This window comes from Macrobrachium rosenbergii, chromosome 15 (genome assembly GCF_040412425.1).
Source record: "Macrobrachium rosenbergii isolate ZJJX-2024 chromosome 15, ASM4041242v1, whole genome shotgun sequence".
Taxonomy (NCBI): domain Eukaryota; kingdom Metazoa; phylum Arthropoda; class Malacostraca; order Decapoda; family Palaemonidae; genus Macrobrachium; species Macrobrachium rosenbergii.
The window spans coordinates 45994689-46011412 of NC_089755.1; the positions used below are offsets into that span (position 1 = coordinate 45994689).

General features: G+C 37.9%; 2 protein-coding genes across 3 annotated transcripts in view; both read right to left on the reverse strand.

Annotated features, from left to right (window-relative positions):
- Positions 1-359: 359 nt before the first annotated feature.
- On the reverse strand, positions 360-2745 carry LOC136846639 (uncharacterized). Of its 2 annotated transcripts, XM_067117555.1 has the most exons (4): positions 2565-2694; positions 1732-1830; positions 1383-1621; positions 360-721 (listed from the first exon to the last, which is right to left on the reverse strand). In XM_067117555.1, the coding sequence occupies exons 3-4, from the start codon at positions 1612-1614 to the stop codon at positions 567-569; spliced, it is 387 nt and encodes a 128-aa protein (XP_066973656.1). In that variant the 5' UTR covers positions 1615-1621; positions 1732-1830; positions 2565-2694; the 3' UTR covers positions 360-566. The 2 variants fall into 2 exon arrangements, with proteins under 2 accessions (XP_066973656.1, XP_066973655.1); XM_067117554.1 differs by lacking the exon at positions 1732-1830 and having other exon boundaries at positions 2565-2745.
- Positions 2746-8155: 5410 nt separating this feature from the next.
- LOC136846643 (alkaline phosphatase-like) overlaps positions 8156-16724 on the reverse strand; it is a 34420-nt gene continuing 25851 nt past the window's right edge. Inside the window, exons 9-14 of the mRNA XM_067117561.1 lie at positions 15048-15131; positions 13572-13776; positions 12875-13009; positions 10945-11136; positions 9168-9287; positions 8156-8546 (exon numbers count right to left, since the gene is read on the reverse strand). Coding sequence (XP_066973662.1) covers positions 8323-8546; positions 9168-9287; positions 10945-11136; positions 12875-13009; positions 13572-13776; positions 15048-15131 — 960 coding nt within the window. The 3' untranslated portion in view covers positions 8156-8322. The remainder of the gene's footprint in view (positions 8547-9167; positions 9288-10944; positions 11137-12874; positions 13010-13571; positions 13777-15047; positions 15132-16724) is intronic.

Genomic DNA, 16724 nt, shown 5'->3' on the forward strand with positions numbered 1-16724 from the left:
CGTATCTAGCCATTTCCACCGTTTTTAATATTGTCATCTTTCCTCGAAGATTCCTTTACAAAATTACTTAAAAAATGTAGTTAGTGCAAAATGAAGGACGTTTGACTGTTCTTTTTATGATATAGTGTTTTGACAGCCCTTGTCAAAGGTACATTAATGGGGAATTTTCTTTTTATTCATTTATGCAACTCACAGGAAGTCATCATAACGAAGAACACTTCAGTTACTCTACTTGTCATGCAATTTAGCAAAAGACTGATAGAAGATAAATGATTTAATTAATCAATTTAAAGCATTTTGTCTCTCTTGTAACACATATTTGAGGAACACGATATCAAGGATACTGCCATAGAAACAACTTTGAGATGGATATATCCGTTTATTAATCTAAAATTTTCAACGAATATTTCCTTTCTGTTAATTTACATACTATTTTGCAACACAGCCTCGTCTTTGGATGCTCATCAAGCTTTCTGTATTGAGTTCTACGAGAAGAAGCACTCAAAATAAAAATAAAAAAAAAAAGGAATAAGAATACGGAGAACAGGGAGAACAACATCACATTCTCAGCACAGTTCAGTCAGCTGCAGAGAATTGGCTAGCCTATCGCAGTCTTCAGGATTAGACCTAATCGCTTCGACGAACTTGTCCACCGCAGCTTGGGTCTCGGGTTGACACTGTGGACACTGCATTCCAGATCGGTGCAGGAGAGGGATGACACCTGTAAGGATAAAAGTAAATAACCAGGAAAATGTATGCTTTATTATTATTATTATTATTATTATTATTATTATTATTATTATTATTATTAATAAATCGGTTTCTACCCATCCAGATACCCTCCATTGCACTACAACTCTTCAAGATGGTAGCCTACTTCCTGCTGTTCTCTACTATCACTGCTACGAATACTCGAATGTTTTTCGTCTCGGATTGTGATCAATTGTTCCTCGCGCTGGACCCCTAAGGTATACGCACACGCGAACACACACACATGCATGCACACTTACAGGTATACATTTAAGGTATTTTTTTTATTTCCCTAGTTCTTTATAATACATACTATTATTTCGATGCTGAGTTTTAAAGCAGGAAAGGAAGGACTTAGATATCAGGGAAAAATAGAAGAGAGATAGAAAGCCAAAGCCTGTCTGTAGAGGGAAAGAATGTCATGCAACTAATCAGTGTGATGTTTACTGGATCTGAGAGGGCAAAATGAGACATGGCGGGTATTCCGTGAACACCAGAAAAGAAGTCTGTTCCTTTCACCATGACAGACTAATGACAAATAACACCTGTGGCAAAGAGGCAGCTAATGGAGAGAGAGAGAGAGAGAGAGAGAGAGAGAGCGTTTACTAACGAGAGAACATTTACAGACTTACGTCTAACAAGTCGAGCTCGGGGGTCGCAGTCGTCTTTTGCACTGAAGTCGATCAAACAGTTGACCACATTGGGCACGTTATCGGGCTGGAGGATAACGATCAGCTCCTGTAATATGTTACGATTGCTGGCGCCTATCTGGTCCATGAGCAGGAGGACTTGGTCGACTCTTTGGCCACAGCACAGTGCCACGTAACTCGCCAGTGTCAGGAGGAGGGTGAAAGACGACTTCATTCTGGCACTGTCGGAGAGAGTGAATGAGGATTCTGGATGACGGATGCCATAACAAAATAGCCTTTTTTGTAATATAATCAAATGCTCGCTAAAGAAGTACGAGAAAGCAACACATACCTTTTAAAGCGGGGGCAGTTGTGAATTTTGATGTGATTCAGTTGCAACCCTTGTCTGTCTGGGTTAGAATGCTCTATACCCAGCTATCTATCTACTTATCTATAACGATAAGCGGTGAGGAAAAGGCAGGTATAAGAGGCCGCAAGCACGATGTTCACCAGTGGTCTGGTAAAACTAAGGTATACTTACTTTACCACGAAGGATTAACAAGAAAATGAAGCGACCCGTTACAAAAACTTGCTTCGTACAAGAACAGTAAATTGTTATCCTGCTTTAGACAGCACTGCATAAGTGTTTGAAACTACGCAAATAAATTAGATAAATGTCCGTGTTCATGAAAGATTTTTAAAGCTCACTGAAGCTTAAAGCAATAATAAAAATGAGAATACAAAGCGTGAATACAATGTAAAGAAATCACAGCGACTGCAATGACTGAAAATGTCAGTTTCCTTAGGGTTTACACATTTAACCACTTATTTATCAATTATCCCTGGTGAATACTATTACACGAGACTAAATTAAAATTTAAAGGCGCTAAGGTACCTAAGAACTCTTTATGACGATGGATCAGAATGTCCCCGGAAGCAAAGTCGGTTGATTTTTTTTTTTTTTTTTTTTTTAGATTCAGCTCAAAGAATTATTACAGTTAAAAGTCTTATAAAACTCACTTACATCAGGACTGTATGAAACAAATTACGAATATTATCATGGGTTTCACTTGTCATACTGACAAAACCAGCAACTACGAAACAAATATAGACGCATATCAAGGTTATTTTCACTGATGGTGGTCGTCGTCGTGACTCCTGACTGCGTCCGATGTGAGAGCTCACCTTGGATACAAGTCCTCAAGGGTAACTACGGAATTTCGAGGTCTTCTTCTTGCTGTACTTCACGAGAGGAGGGCGTTTCGGACACTTGTGTAACATGAAGTTTGGAAGGGGACTGTCAGACAGCTTGGTCTGCTTGACGCTTTAATATTGTAGGTTCCAGATATGCTGCCGTTGCCTTGACGAGATTGGTAAGGGCAAGCACGCTAAACAATTATTCTCTCTCACGTCCTTTACCCACCAGGTCCACTGTATTATCATTGTTTATGTATGTAAATTAGGGAAGAAGATACATTCACGAGAAATTCAAAATTTGATCCGGCGTACAGTTACTTATGCAATCAGTTAGTGTGGTTGCATGTACGTTCGCGATTATGTGCTAAATGTATGTCAACAGGTTTTCCATACAGGAAACACAAATACACGTGTGACTGTCGATACTAATGAAAGAGAATGTTGGAGTTGTTGAGATGAACTGTTTGAGTAGATTATGCAACTCAAGATTTGGCAGGATGAGAAATGTAAAGATACGTAGGATTGGTAACAATGTCAGAGCAATGTCCAGCATATTTTGAGATGATTCGGTCAGCTTGGATAGAATATATATATATATATATATATATATATATATATATATATATATATATATATATATATATATATATATATAACGATACGATAAAGTCTGTAATTCCAAAGAAAGGAGGAAGGGGAAAGATCGGATAGAAGGTGCGAAAGAGGGGCTGGAAAGAAATGTTCATTAATATTCAGGAAGCTCGAAAATACATGCAGGGTACGCGCGATGTTGGTGATCGCTGAGTAGGTTATCGAATCTGTGATTCAGCTGTTAGTGAACGAATGTGACAAAAATCGTTATGCTGTTTCTCTCTCTCTCTCTCTCTCTCTCTGGAGTAACCCATTGTTGGAGAAATTGGCTTAATATAAATATATATATATATATATATATATATATATATATATATATATATATATATATATATATATATATATATATATATTCCCTAAAACAAAGACGACTCCAAGTATTACGTAACTTACCGGTTTCAGCGTAAATTTTGGGATGAGGTTACTATTTATACACACGAATCTAGGTCAACGACGAAAGCCGGCTATCCAGCGCCGCATACCCGTGTATAGAATCTTCAGAACCAGCTCCGCAGGGCATGGGAATGGGGTGGGAAGTCCGTTTTGCAACACCTATGGTCTACCGTAGCAGGTGAACAACACCTAAAGGGTTGGGATATACCCACACCATTGTCCATGGGTCAGGATCATAGAGTCAGTATTATTGAGTTTCTATGGCTACGATCCGTAAGAAAGTCAGGATGACAGATTTTTATTTGTAGGATTTTTTAAGGTACTTGGTAAGGCAAGACGGAGGGGGAATAAAGTATTTTTTTCAGGACAAAGTCTTTATTTCTGTAGAATTCTTGCAAAAGAAATGTGCGGATTCATAGCAGGCACGACAGAGAGAGAGAGAGAGAGAGAGAGAGAGAGAGAGAAAACAAGTTTTTTTGGTCTTCTGATTTTGCCAGACATTAAACCACATTTTATGTTTTTTATAGCAAAATACTGCGTCATTCATAATTGCAAATTATTATTCAGAATGGTTAAACCGACCATCGAGTCAAAAATAAATGAAGATATATTACTAAAAAAAATCTAGATTTCCTTTTTAGGATCATATCAATTAACAATTATTACCGAGGAAAGGCTAACATATTCACAAAATTAAGAATGTAGGTAATTCCCTATCATAAAGTCCAGATACAAGCATGTGCATAGATGTCTGAATGTAACAAAGAATGACTCTTTTTGCCCTGCTCTTTTAGCCTACGAATTAACAAAATACTTGAGGTAGGTTCTTCCCTCAAGAAACGAATAAGGGTTGCACGTTACAGCACAAAAACTGGCGCAGTGAATCAAACTCAAATTGAGTTTTCTTTATTTTATTCTTCCATACAAAAAAAAACAGCCCTCTTCTGGATGTCTGTAAAACATTACGTTTATCCTGTCTTACCGGATATCCCTTCCTTTCCAGGAAAACGAGAATATGTAAAGATGTTGATAGACTTTCAGTCGAGAACTCTGACGCACAGTACTAAACTGAATAAGGTAAAACAAAGATTCAGCTTGGTGTGCTTTAGAGTCATAAAAAAAAATCAACCCCCAGATTCTTTAATAAACCACGAGAAATTAGGTACAATGAAAATACGGTCATGTTTAAGAAGACTAAAAAAACATTTCCGTTAAGTGACGGCTACCCCAGCGAAAACAAGAAGAATGATACAGAAGTAGCATGAGTAGTTTTCTCTATGTACGGTCGTACAGAGTACCCTTTTGACTAAGTGGGCCAAGAAAAAAAAAGTACAAACAAGCAAAAGTTACGAGGCGCGGGGGAGACTACGTATGACATCATAGCAACCTAGTCCAGAGGCCAACTGGAGGGTGGCCTGTTAGCCTATAAGTATCATATCTCTCAATAAGTAACAAGTGAAAAGTTATTTCTCGAAGGTAATATTCCTACAAAGTGACTTTTAAAACAAATATGTAGAAATAGATCACATTTCGTGGGTAACCCTGAGAATAGGTGTCTCCTTTTCCATACAGATTTACCTTGACCTGAGTAATTCTACCTGTCGACGGAGGCAGAGTTACCAAACACAGTAGATACTATCAGTAACTCTTCTACGAGATATTGTTACTTTTTATTTAAACAGACAGATTTGCCAGGTTTAAAGGGCAATGAACCTATCGATAATCTGCTTCATTGATCTTTGTTACAGAAGGAATGAAAAAAATACAGTGTTGGCAACAGTGTAATAAACAAATGACATGTTGTTTCTGTGACGCTCACGTTGAAAGTTGACCATAATAGTGTTATATTTACGTGCATTATCTGGATGTTCGCAGTCTCCTTGTGGTTTATGTACATAAATGAAAGGAAACTTACAATTTTCTTTGAGGGTAAGTAGCTGGTTATAAACAAATGATTGAAAACATTAGGCCTATGTTACATTAGTTTCGTACAGTCAATAGATGCTCTATTAAAAGTTTAACCATGTAGTTGTGAGCCTCTTTCTTTCACTTTTCTGATTTACGTCGTAGACTCATTGTATTTGTCATAATTGTGGAGGAATATAAATTAATATTTAACATTAGACAATAGGCTAAGAGTGATTTATTTGCAGACTTTAAACGCTTCAACCCTTTGAAGCCCTTGTGTGCTTACTCTCTAGGCTTAGATACCAATGGTTCTCCTTTCGAAGTTAGGGAACGTTGGTTTAGCTCAGAAATTCCAAAAATCGTGGAAACATACAATAAAGCCCTTTAATATCCATGCGGTAGTGAGTAAGGTTAGCAACCTCATTCCTTAAACTTGGCCGACATGGCTTGTTTTTCCATTCGAGATCGGCAAGGAATTATAGTTAGTTTTAGGCTAGCCTACCACACCAGACCATCTAAGTTGATTTGGTCAGGCTGTTGTCCCTTCAGTAGGTTAGAATTTCGGATGTCGAATTATTCTGGAACCTTTGAGGAGGATCATTCTTGATTTATAATTGAGGGCCCTAAAGGAATGAAGACTGCGTTTTCGTTGGTCCTTGAAAAAACAGTTTTATGTGCATATTCTACATGGAGACTAGATTATATTTCATTTTAGTTCCGTTTCTGAGAAATTTAGAATCTAATACAATTAAATTTAGTTTGTGTGGTAACTAGGGGTAAGGCCACTTACAGTATATTAACATGCATATTCTCAGTTAATGTCATAACTTCTATCTCTCCCATATGAACTGCTTTACCTAGCACTTTACCTCAGGGACTGGCTAGGTTTTGTGATGAGGTTAGGTAGGTAGTACTTATTGGTACAGTAGGAGACTGTAGAGTTGGAAATAGTTTCAAATATTATCATCAGTAGTAAGTGATCCTATAAGTACCTAGTGTCTTGATTTCATGAACAGATGTGGTGAAGTCTGGTAAATATTTTAAAGTTTTAAGGTAAGTCAGAAAGTTGCATTTGCTTCTTACTGCTCACTTACGGTTTTAGTTCGCATTAGCTATCCTAAACAAATATATTCTACTAAGTATGCAAAAACGAAATTAGTTTTTACAACCAATGAATCAATCTGTCAGTGGGAAAGTTGGCAAACATTTGTATTAGCCTAGATTTGAAAGAAATCATATTTTGCAGTTCAGGTGGATAGAGCCAGGAAATTCCTTTTTCATAGCTTAACCTGCAACACAGTTTATATCAAGCGTAATTTCGTACCTTTACTAGGTAGCTGTTGAATTGTTGTATATTAATTACGTGTAATGTGATGCCATTACTGTACCTGTGATGCTAAACATCAATAGTGTCATGAGAAAAAGACCAAATATAGATTGATTGGGCGAATGAAGATAACTGGCAGCAGCAAATATGAACCTCACACAAAAGTATATATATATATATATATATATATATATATATATATATATATATATATATATATATATATACTATATATATATATATTATATATCATGGTCTTCTGTTGGACCACGTGAGGTTAGGTAGATTAGATAGCCTTATGCCAGCATGGGCTTTGGATCGTGAGCAACCCTGCATATCAATTTCAGCTTGCCAGAGGCTCATTAGGTATTCCGTGAGACCCTCTTTCAGAAAACCAGGAACCGGTATTTTATTGTCAAGTTATCTTTCTTGCGTAGGGAACTGGATCATCCAGCCGAATATCTTGGGAATAGCAAATCTATGTCAAGGTGACAAATCTACGTCAAGGTTTTTGTTTTGTCGTATCGGACTGGTATATTGTGTGAAGATGATTTTTTGTCTTCATCACTGTGTTATTAATGGTATAGATTTGTAAGTGGTTACTGTCCCAGAATGTGTGAGTTGATTATTTACGTGAATTAAGTATGGTTTATTATTAAGATTTTTTGTGTCATTGTTTGCAGATTTTACTTTTCATGTGATTCATCACTTTAGGGTATGGGAAATAATGAATGTAGTATAACTGAATGACATTAATGAAAGCATAAATGAGGAAAACTTTCGACTGGCAAAGATTGTTGTACAAGTTATCAGCTGTAAGTAACAGAGGAATATGACAGTGATAGTGAAATTATATCGACATTTGATGATTTAGGATAGACTTACCTGGGGAACACTGAAACCGTAACGAAGTGCTGCATACATTTTGGAGGCTTCTGGGCAAATGCACGGTATTCTGTCATGTTTTATAAGATGCTTGCTTATTATGGATAACAACAACTATAGTGGGAAGTCCAGGTTGACGAAAGTAAATTTTCCCTTGTAGGTAAAGCAATTTTGGTGAATTATGTACAGTAAACGTAGTTTATGAAACAGGTCAGTGCAATATGTATTGTATCTATTATGGTAGATTTCGCTTGAACTTGTAGTTTTTAAAGATCCTAACTAAAGTTTGTGGGACAAACACGGTGTTTACTCATTCTCCATCTACTGACTGGCTTCGACGCTGATGACAGTTGCAAAATAACAGAACAGCAGATATCTTGAACCTTTTTTGCATCTTGATAAATATACAGTAAAGTGAATTCAGGAAAGTTTTTTTTATTGAACATTGAAGCTTCTGACTTCTAACAGTGGACATTCTGCTCCCGTTTAACAATAAATAAAGGCTATTGCAAATAAAGTCAGAACGAGTTCAGAGTAGTCTCTCGCATAAAGCAAAACTTTCCTGCGAGGCTGTATGAAAATTCACGCTTCCTCGCCCTCCGTCCCATTTGATTTCTGTTCGTCGCAGAAAGTTAGGCCTTGCCCGACGCAGGCTGCGTAGGCAAGGGCGTGAGCTATGTAGTTCTGTTCGTAGACGCCCGTGAAGAGGTGCGAATGGGGACCCGTCACCCATAGGCCCACGTCCTCTCCAGAGTGGTAGGAAGAGCTCTGCGGAATGGCTGCGGTCTGACGGTAATTTGAGTCCGCTGTAAAAAAAAAAAATGGTGTTAGCAACGTTATACTCGAGTTAGATGTAAGATTTTTATTTTTATTTTGGTGCAGGTAAACTTGGAGAGACCTCCAAGTTTGGTCAGCGCTTTCGATATATCCGTTAAGGTACGCAAAGACGTATCATAGTTTTAGTACTAAACCATGAGAGATAAGCTCGAATTTATTGTAGTGTCAGTTGTAAACCTCGAGAGTTAAGCAGGAATTTGTGTCCATTATATTATTTTAAACAAGGGGTTAGATGTATAAAACGTGAGATACACAGATGGTGTGCGAAGTAATCGCTGAGGGATAAGCAACTTTTAGCATAGTATTAAATATGGGCCATGAAGAAGGAAGCACGATTTATATATATTGCTAGAGGTTAACACTTGAAAGATAAGCAACGTTTACACAGTGTTGATGGAGAGGTTTTATTATCTATCTATCTATCTATCTATCTATATATATATATATATATATATATATATATATATATATATATGTGTGTGTGTGTGTGTGTGTGTGTGTGTGTGTGTGTGTGTGTGTGTGTGTGTGTGGTGTTTCCTAAATGCACGTAGCACCGAGACAACCTTTCAAAGGTTATCGTTCGAACTTACTTAGATTGAATTTTGATGGATCGGGACGTTTGCCCTCCTCAGTAACGTCATACCCTGGGCCATTGCCGTATAGTAAGGCTGTGTATGGGATGTTATCCACGCCGCTTACGTCACCAACTCCTGAAATTGGAAATAAAATCTTATAAAATACTAGTCATCGATGTTGTTTCTACTGTGTGTTGAATTCGGTGGTTGATGTTCTCACTTTACTTTCTAAACTCGAAGCTGGCAATTTTTGTGGTGCTTTTTTTTTTTGCTTTTGTTTTTCTTCTTGATAGGACTAAATTAATCTCTTACCGATGGCTTATCTTCTTGTGCTGTGTCTGTTTGTGTAGAGATGTAGACTACTCTGCTCCCCCCCCGCCCCCACTCCTTTCTAATAAGTCTAAGATCTGGCATTTTTCCCGTGTCAGTCTTCCTCGTAACAACAGACTTAACTCTTGATTTTTAGCTCTACACTTTCATTTTTATTTAGTGTATGTTATTAAAGATTAGTTGCTCCTTCTAAAAAGGTTTCGTTCTTTTAAGCCCAGTCTGTACTAGAAAACTTATCAAACGGTGTTTATAAACTGTTCGTAAACGATTTGTGAATTGTTTCGAAACGGTGTTAGCGAACTTTTAAAGTAAAGGTTTGCAAACATCACGGACAGGACTTGCTTGCGAACAAACTTTCCTTGAGTGGACTGGATCTCGGTAAATTATAGATAGGTTTGAATATATGTCAGCCTTGAAAGGGTCGCAGGAATATTTCCGTGTTGGACGATGTTCAGGCAATGACAGCAGCAATTTTGTGAGACAGGGAGAGATAGAAGACAGTCATCTGCGGAACGGAACGGACGCCGAGACCATTGATTGCTGCTTGTAGGGTCGTGTGTAGGACCATTTTAACACCGTGCAAAAAGGGAATGTGTTAATTTACTTGTTATATCATATAGCGTCTTTGAGGTATTATCGAAAAAGTTTACCAAGATTTATATCAGGTTTATAACGAGCAGAATTTTAGATAAGTATGGTAGAAAGTTGGGAATTGGTGCGAGACATCCGGTTCCTACAAACCACAGACTTACGAAGAGTACGGTAGGGCTTTCAAATGGGTAGACCAGTTTGGAAACAGTACACAAATAGTCAAATATAGCAGCTTCCTGCTTTTACGTCGGGTGACATTCAGTTTGCTTCCTTGAAAGTATTTTGAATGTGGTAAATACACACTCATAATCCTAAGTCGTGATCAGATGGAATCTGGAAGCTGGATTTTGTAAGTTTTTGCGTGTATTTCTGAGTGTACAGGAAATGAGCCTTCGGTAGACCATCCTCAAGGTAGGCATGTTTTTATCACAAATTATTCAAGGGGTAAAACAGACTTGAAGTTGTTTGGCAACAGGGTTTTTTAACTTTCATGTGTGTCCAAGAAACAGATTTACTTATGTAACACGGAGTAGTCTACTACTGTTCTGAACGACTAATATAAGCAAGAATTACCAAACATATATTCAGGCGTTCTTATGTAAATGTGAGCTTGAAAACTAGTTTGTTCACTGGCTGTTCTGAAGAGATACGAAATAATTGCATTAGTGTAATTTTGAATATATTCCTTTAACGTTTTCAACAGCTTTTATAATAGTTTGCCGTGTTTATGTACGTTGCAAGTGTGTTAACAGATAAATAGTAAGTATATATATATATATATATATATATATATATATATATATATATATATATATATATAATGTACTGTATATGCAGCGTTAGATATTACCAATATAAGAAAATGTCTCACCCAAGATGTCGTTGTGTCTTTTAGGGTACCCGTTGATGGTTAGCGGCTGGGAGTGATCAACTGTGACGATAATGAGTGTGTCCAGAGGATCCGTCATCGTCAGCGCCATCTGGACAGCCTCGTCGAACTCGAGTGTCTCCGTCAGCGCCTTCCGGGCCTTGTTCTCATGGTGAGCTTGGTCAATTCGTCCTCCTGTGAATTTTCGTGATTTTACTTGATGTGTTTAGTCGGTCGCGAGCGTCCTTTTACTTATACCACATGCAGGTTGTTTGTTGTTTAGCTTTATATATATATATATATATATATATATATATATATATATATATATATATATTGCATTATATATATATATATATATATATATATATATATATATGTAGATAGATAGATAGATATAGATATATCCTGCCACATTTATAACCTAACTGCTGACTCGTAAATGAGCCCCTTGTGTAGAAAACTTACTTAACCATACACGCTCCTACACCTTCAAAAAAGGCTCATCACGGGTGCGGCGAACCTCCACCCTACACACACACACACACACACACACACACACACACACACACTCTCTCTCTCTCTCTCTCTCTCTCTCTCTCTCTCTCTCTCTCTCTTAGCCAGTTACCTTTCAGCTTTTTCCAAACCTCTGTATTACCTAGCCAACACTTGTCTTTCTCTGCTCCTTCCAAGTAGCATTTCCGCAGAATGCACCTTTTTTTTTTTTTTGCTACGTTATCCCCCTTCATTTATTCCACACGAACAAAATTCTCTCAGAACCTTGATGGTTCTTTTTACCGGCCACTTATATTATGTAAACATTTCATGTCAACAACTTTATTCTTTCATTTGCATTCAGTATCTACATTCCACCTCCATGTTGGAGAGTTGGCTCAACAAAAGGAAACTGATTAATAATGAAAAATTGAGGATATTTTACTACTTCCTTCTTGGTTACTGGCTCAGGGATGAATCTCTTGAGTAAGAGCTATATTTTTAAAATGTTTTTTCTCTCATACAGAAATCTGGCGACAAGGTATCTGTTGTTAGATTAAGCTGGTCCGCTGGTGTGGTGTTTAGTGTCGTGGAATGCCACTAAGGTGTCGCGGGTTCGCGTCTCCCCCAGGGCGATGGAAAATCACTGGCTCTGTATCATGAGAACTGATGTTACACTGCCCTCCCTCATCACTCATCAGTGTGCTGTCCAGCAGCATCAGGGTAATCGAAACTCCCCACTTCTCCCCTAAAATGAGGCTGCGTTTATGTAATAAATACACACTACTAGAGCCTAGACAGAGAATCTTCGTTACACTCCCCACAGACTTTCCTTGGGTTCCCGTTTAATCCAACTTTTCCTCATATTCTCGGGTCTCTGTATACAGCTGGGTAGTCTTTAGATCTTGGGTCTGCCTAACCTCTCCACTGCCTCAGTCGGCTGACAGCCATTCTGTCGTGAAATGACATTTATTTTGCTGCTTTCCAAGCACAGGAACATGGCTCACAAATCAATGTGGTCCTATAGAACTCTTGTATTGTCTGCCAAACATCTCCATTACCTGAAGTTAACTCTCAGTCATCTGTAGCGAATTACTGTGAGTGTAAGCTCCTTTCTGAGTAAACATGTTACCACAGATCACTGTATCTTATTAGAGGTTGAAGTATTTTGCTTCGTGCTTGATTATTTTAGATTAATAAGCTCTGTGTCTGTTTCTCTCCCTACAATGCCAGACTTCAGAATTCTGTTCATGCTTCGGTTTCCCTAATAGTCACCATCCTTGAAAGGCCTGTCCGTTGTTGTCCTTGTGGCAGAACCACACTTCATTACGCTTCTTGTTCTTTTGAGTTTCTCCCAGGCCTGGTCTAGATAGGGATACTAGGTTACCCATCCCGTGGATGTCTGTTATAAATAGAAAAGAAAAAAATGCCTTCTTACCTTCTACCAATAAGAAGTAGCCGTTTTTATCTCGCCGAAGGACTTCTATGGCTGCTTTCGTCATTTCCGGCAAGGATGGATCCATCTTTGGGTTTCGATCTAATATATAGTCCATGTGGGAATAAGCAAATAATCCTGAAAGAGTACATTAGTGTTACTGATACTTCAAAAGGGGTAGCAATGACAGGTTTAGAAATTAGACCTAATTATATAGTTAGTAGTTTTCCATATTTATAAAGGCCAGCGAAGCGGAACGGTAAAAAACAGAAGTTTCACTTTCTCAAGTCAGTACGAGTATATAGTTTTTAATTATTTGTGGGTTTCTAAGCGTGTTTTGTAAAATTTTAGAAATAATGACATTATTAAGCTATGTATAGCCACAACCATATATATATATATATATATATATATATATATATATATATATATAATATATATATATATATATATATATATATATATATACATATCTATATATATATATAATTATAATAGAGAGATAAAAATATAATTTATCAACACGTGCGTAATATTTAATAGTATGTCTGAGTCTCCAAAGCGTGATTTGTATGATTTAGGCAAACGGCAACACTCTCAAGCCCTTACACCCACAACCAATATATATATGCATTGCATAGAGAAAGATAAGAGTATTATTTAGCATCAGCCGTTTAAAACTGCCTTGATCTAGGCCTACCTAGAAGGTAATCAGTGTTAGCAGTGTCCAGAGCAAGCAGATCGTCTCTGTTCCAGACGTAGGCCGAACTGGCTCCTTTAGAGTCCTTGTCGCTCTTCCACATGCTTATGAGGTCCTTCCCGTCGAGCCTATACCCACCCACGCCCTCTTCCACGTCTATGACACTCTGTGGGAGGAGACGTTGCCGCCCGCCGCCCATGATGACCTGCGAGAATCAGAGTTAGTTTGCTAGCGTGATACACACAAAAATTCGTAGGTTTCTCGTAATCTCTGCATCAGCGAAAGAGCGGGTTACTGTTAGTATGAAAAGCGATTGGATGTCCAGCTTACGTTTTCAGTAAAAGTGAGCTATTTCATTCAAAGAATATTAATATATTATTATTAGTGTGCTGTCAGATAACTCACGCCGGCCACACGTGTTCAGAAGAGTGGTTCCCATGCCCAAGACGAACCCGTTTTGGAATTTCATATCGCAGTCAGATTAATAATGCGTTCTAGCGCTAATGAAGCAGCTTGAGAGGTAAAAATACGAACCGATAGAATAAAATAAAAACAATCGTATTATGGACGAACGAGCTAGAAGTGGAAAGCAGTAAAAGAATCCTGATAAGGGGAGATTTGGTTTAAGGTGAAACAAGGATGAATGTACTTGTAGTTATCAGTGCTCATATGTCACTTGATAACCTACGACGATGATTATACAGATGCTTCAGAATGAAAAATGTGAAAAATGAAAATAATAACACCATCTTTTATTCCAATCCTGGGAATTCTGCAATATGTTGATAAAATATATGTCAGCTAAGGTGATGAGTTTTTTCTTTGGGGTAAAAGAAAACGTTAATTTAGGTAGGCTTCGAGATAAGGTCTTTTGAGTCATTATTTTTACCGAGATGGGAATGGAGTGATGCATTTTACCATTTTATCTGAACGGAGCTAAGAGCGCAGTTCGTGCGAGACTACATTATTTTCGGCAAGCTTAGTTTCAAGGTCATGTCATGACCAATATCTCAGGTAAGCAAAGAGAGGAATTGACGTAATAAATACCGGAGTGGAATAATTGGATACATGGCACAATATTTTCAGTATCACAGATAATCAAAGAGGGGTGTTCATGAAATTAACACTGAAGTCATGTAACGTTCATGAATTCCGATAGACAAACAAGTTGAAAATGCAATCGAGTTTCCTGTACAGCGTATAATGCTGTATGGAACTCTCAGCCGCGGCCCATGAAACTTTCAGCCACAGCCCGGTGGTGGCCTGTATTGTTGGCACCTATAGCGATTCCAGACGCATGATCATGGCTAACTTTAACCTTCAATAAAATAAAAGCTACTGAGGCTAGAAGGCTGCAATTTGATATTTTTGATGATTGGAGGATGGGTGATCGATACACCAATTTGCAGCCCTCTAACCTCGGTAGTTTTTAAGAATTCAAAGGTGACATCCCTGATGAGGATTCCTTTTACTCACTTTGAATTTGTTGGCAGGATCCTTGAGGATCAGCTGCTCTGCTATGTCGTCGCACACGTCTGGGTCTTGTCCTGTTTTGACCATCTGAAGATGAGAAAAAAATGAAAATTTATTTAGGAATTTTCTGTCGTACCGAACGGCTCTTCATTACTGAGGTTCTCTCTCTCTCTCTCTCTCTCTCTCTCTCTCTCTCTCTCTCTCTCTCTCTCTCTCTCTCTCTCTCTCTCTTTATATATATATATATATATATATATATATATATATATATATATATATATATATATATATATATATATATATTATATATATATGTGTATATATATATATGTATGTATCTAACCCCTTCCGTTCCTTTTACTGTACCTCCTTTCATATTCACTCTTCCATCTTACTTTCCACCCTCTCCTAACAATTGATTCATAGTGCAACTGCGAGGTTTTCCTCCTGTTACACCTTTCAAACCTTTTACTGCCTATTTCTATGTCAGCACTGAATGACCTCATAGGTCCCAGTGCTTGGCCTTTGGCCTAAATTCTATATTCAGTTTAATTCAATTCATTATCCATACAAGTAGGAAAGGACTTTCGGATAAATAGTAGACACTCCCGCCGCTCAGACTGCGCATGCGTGTGAAGTCTGTCTATAAAAGATGATTCATAGGGGAGAAAGGGCCCTGATCTGAAGACTATGAAGGCATCGAGTTTCATATTCCTGAAGACTATGAAGACATCGAGTTATGTGAATATGAAAGATATTTTCGTTATACCTTTAAACGCTACGTATACAGACTAATGACCTTATGTACAAAGGAATCTATGAGATTAATAATAAATACGGGTGTTAACTCTGAAAGATGATTATCTTGGCGTTTCGGTGTCATGTTTTCCCTGTTTCCAAGATGGCGTGGTACGAAAGTAAGGTTTGGGTACGTATGGACCAGTGGGTCCTGGTATGCAAGGTCTAGAGTATTCCCTAGACCTCACTGGAATGGACAATGACCCCGACATATGCCTGGCGGGCGGTCACCGTTCTACTTGAATGCCCCATACAGTAGTATAGTCTTTGGGATCACGACGCCGTCTGAAACGTTCTACCTGCTTTCTACCCTCGGGGAGCGGGGATTGGGGCCGGGGGTTTGTTGCTAGCCGACGGATGTCTCTTGGACCTTGAGGGCGTTTACCCCAGGTTTTAGAAAATGTTCGTAATTTCGAGACATTCTCTGAGATTTGGAGGATAAACTGAAGATTACGATGTTCTCTCAGGATGTAAGATATGTCCCTTAAGATTTAGACCTTATTACTAAGTCATTTCAAAGATTAAAGTATATCCCCTAAAATTTAGACCGTATTTCTCAAAACTTTAAAATCTGCCCTCATGATTTAGAAGATTGTCCGTGAGATTTTAGATATTCCCTTATAAAATATAATAAGACATGTTTCGAAGTTATTCCCTAAGATTTAGGAGGTACCCTGGAGAAATAATTAGAACGTAGAAATTTTATGGTTCCTCATAATTCACCTTGTCAGCTAACTTTGAATGAACGTTACTTTTGGGTTTCTGTGCATCTGTTACCTGTATCCAATACAGCTACACTGATTTAGAAATAATTGTATTCCATCCAGATATATCCAAAAATTATCCGCGCAGGTGTTAAAAGATTGCAGGAGTTTTTTGTTA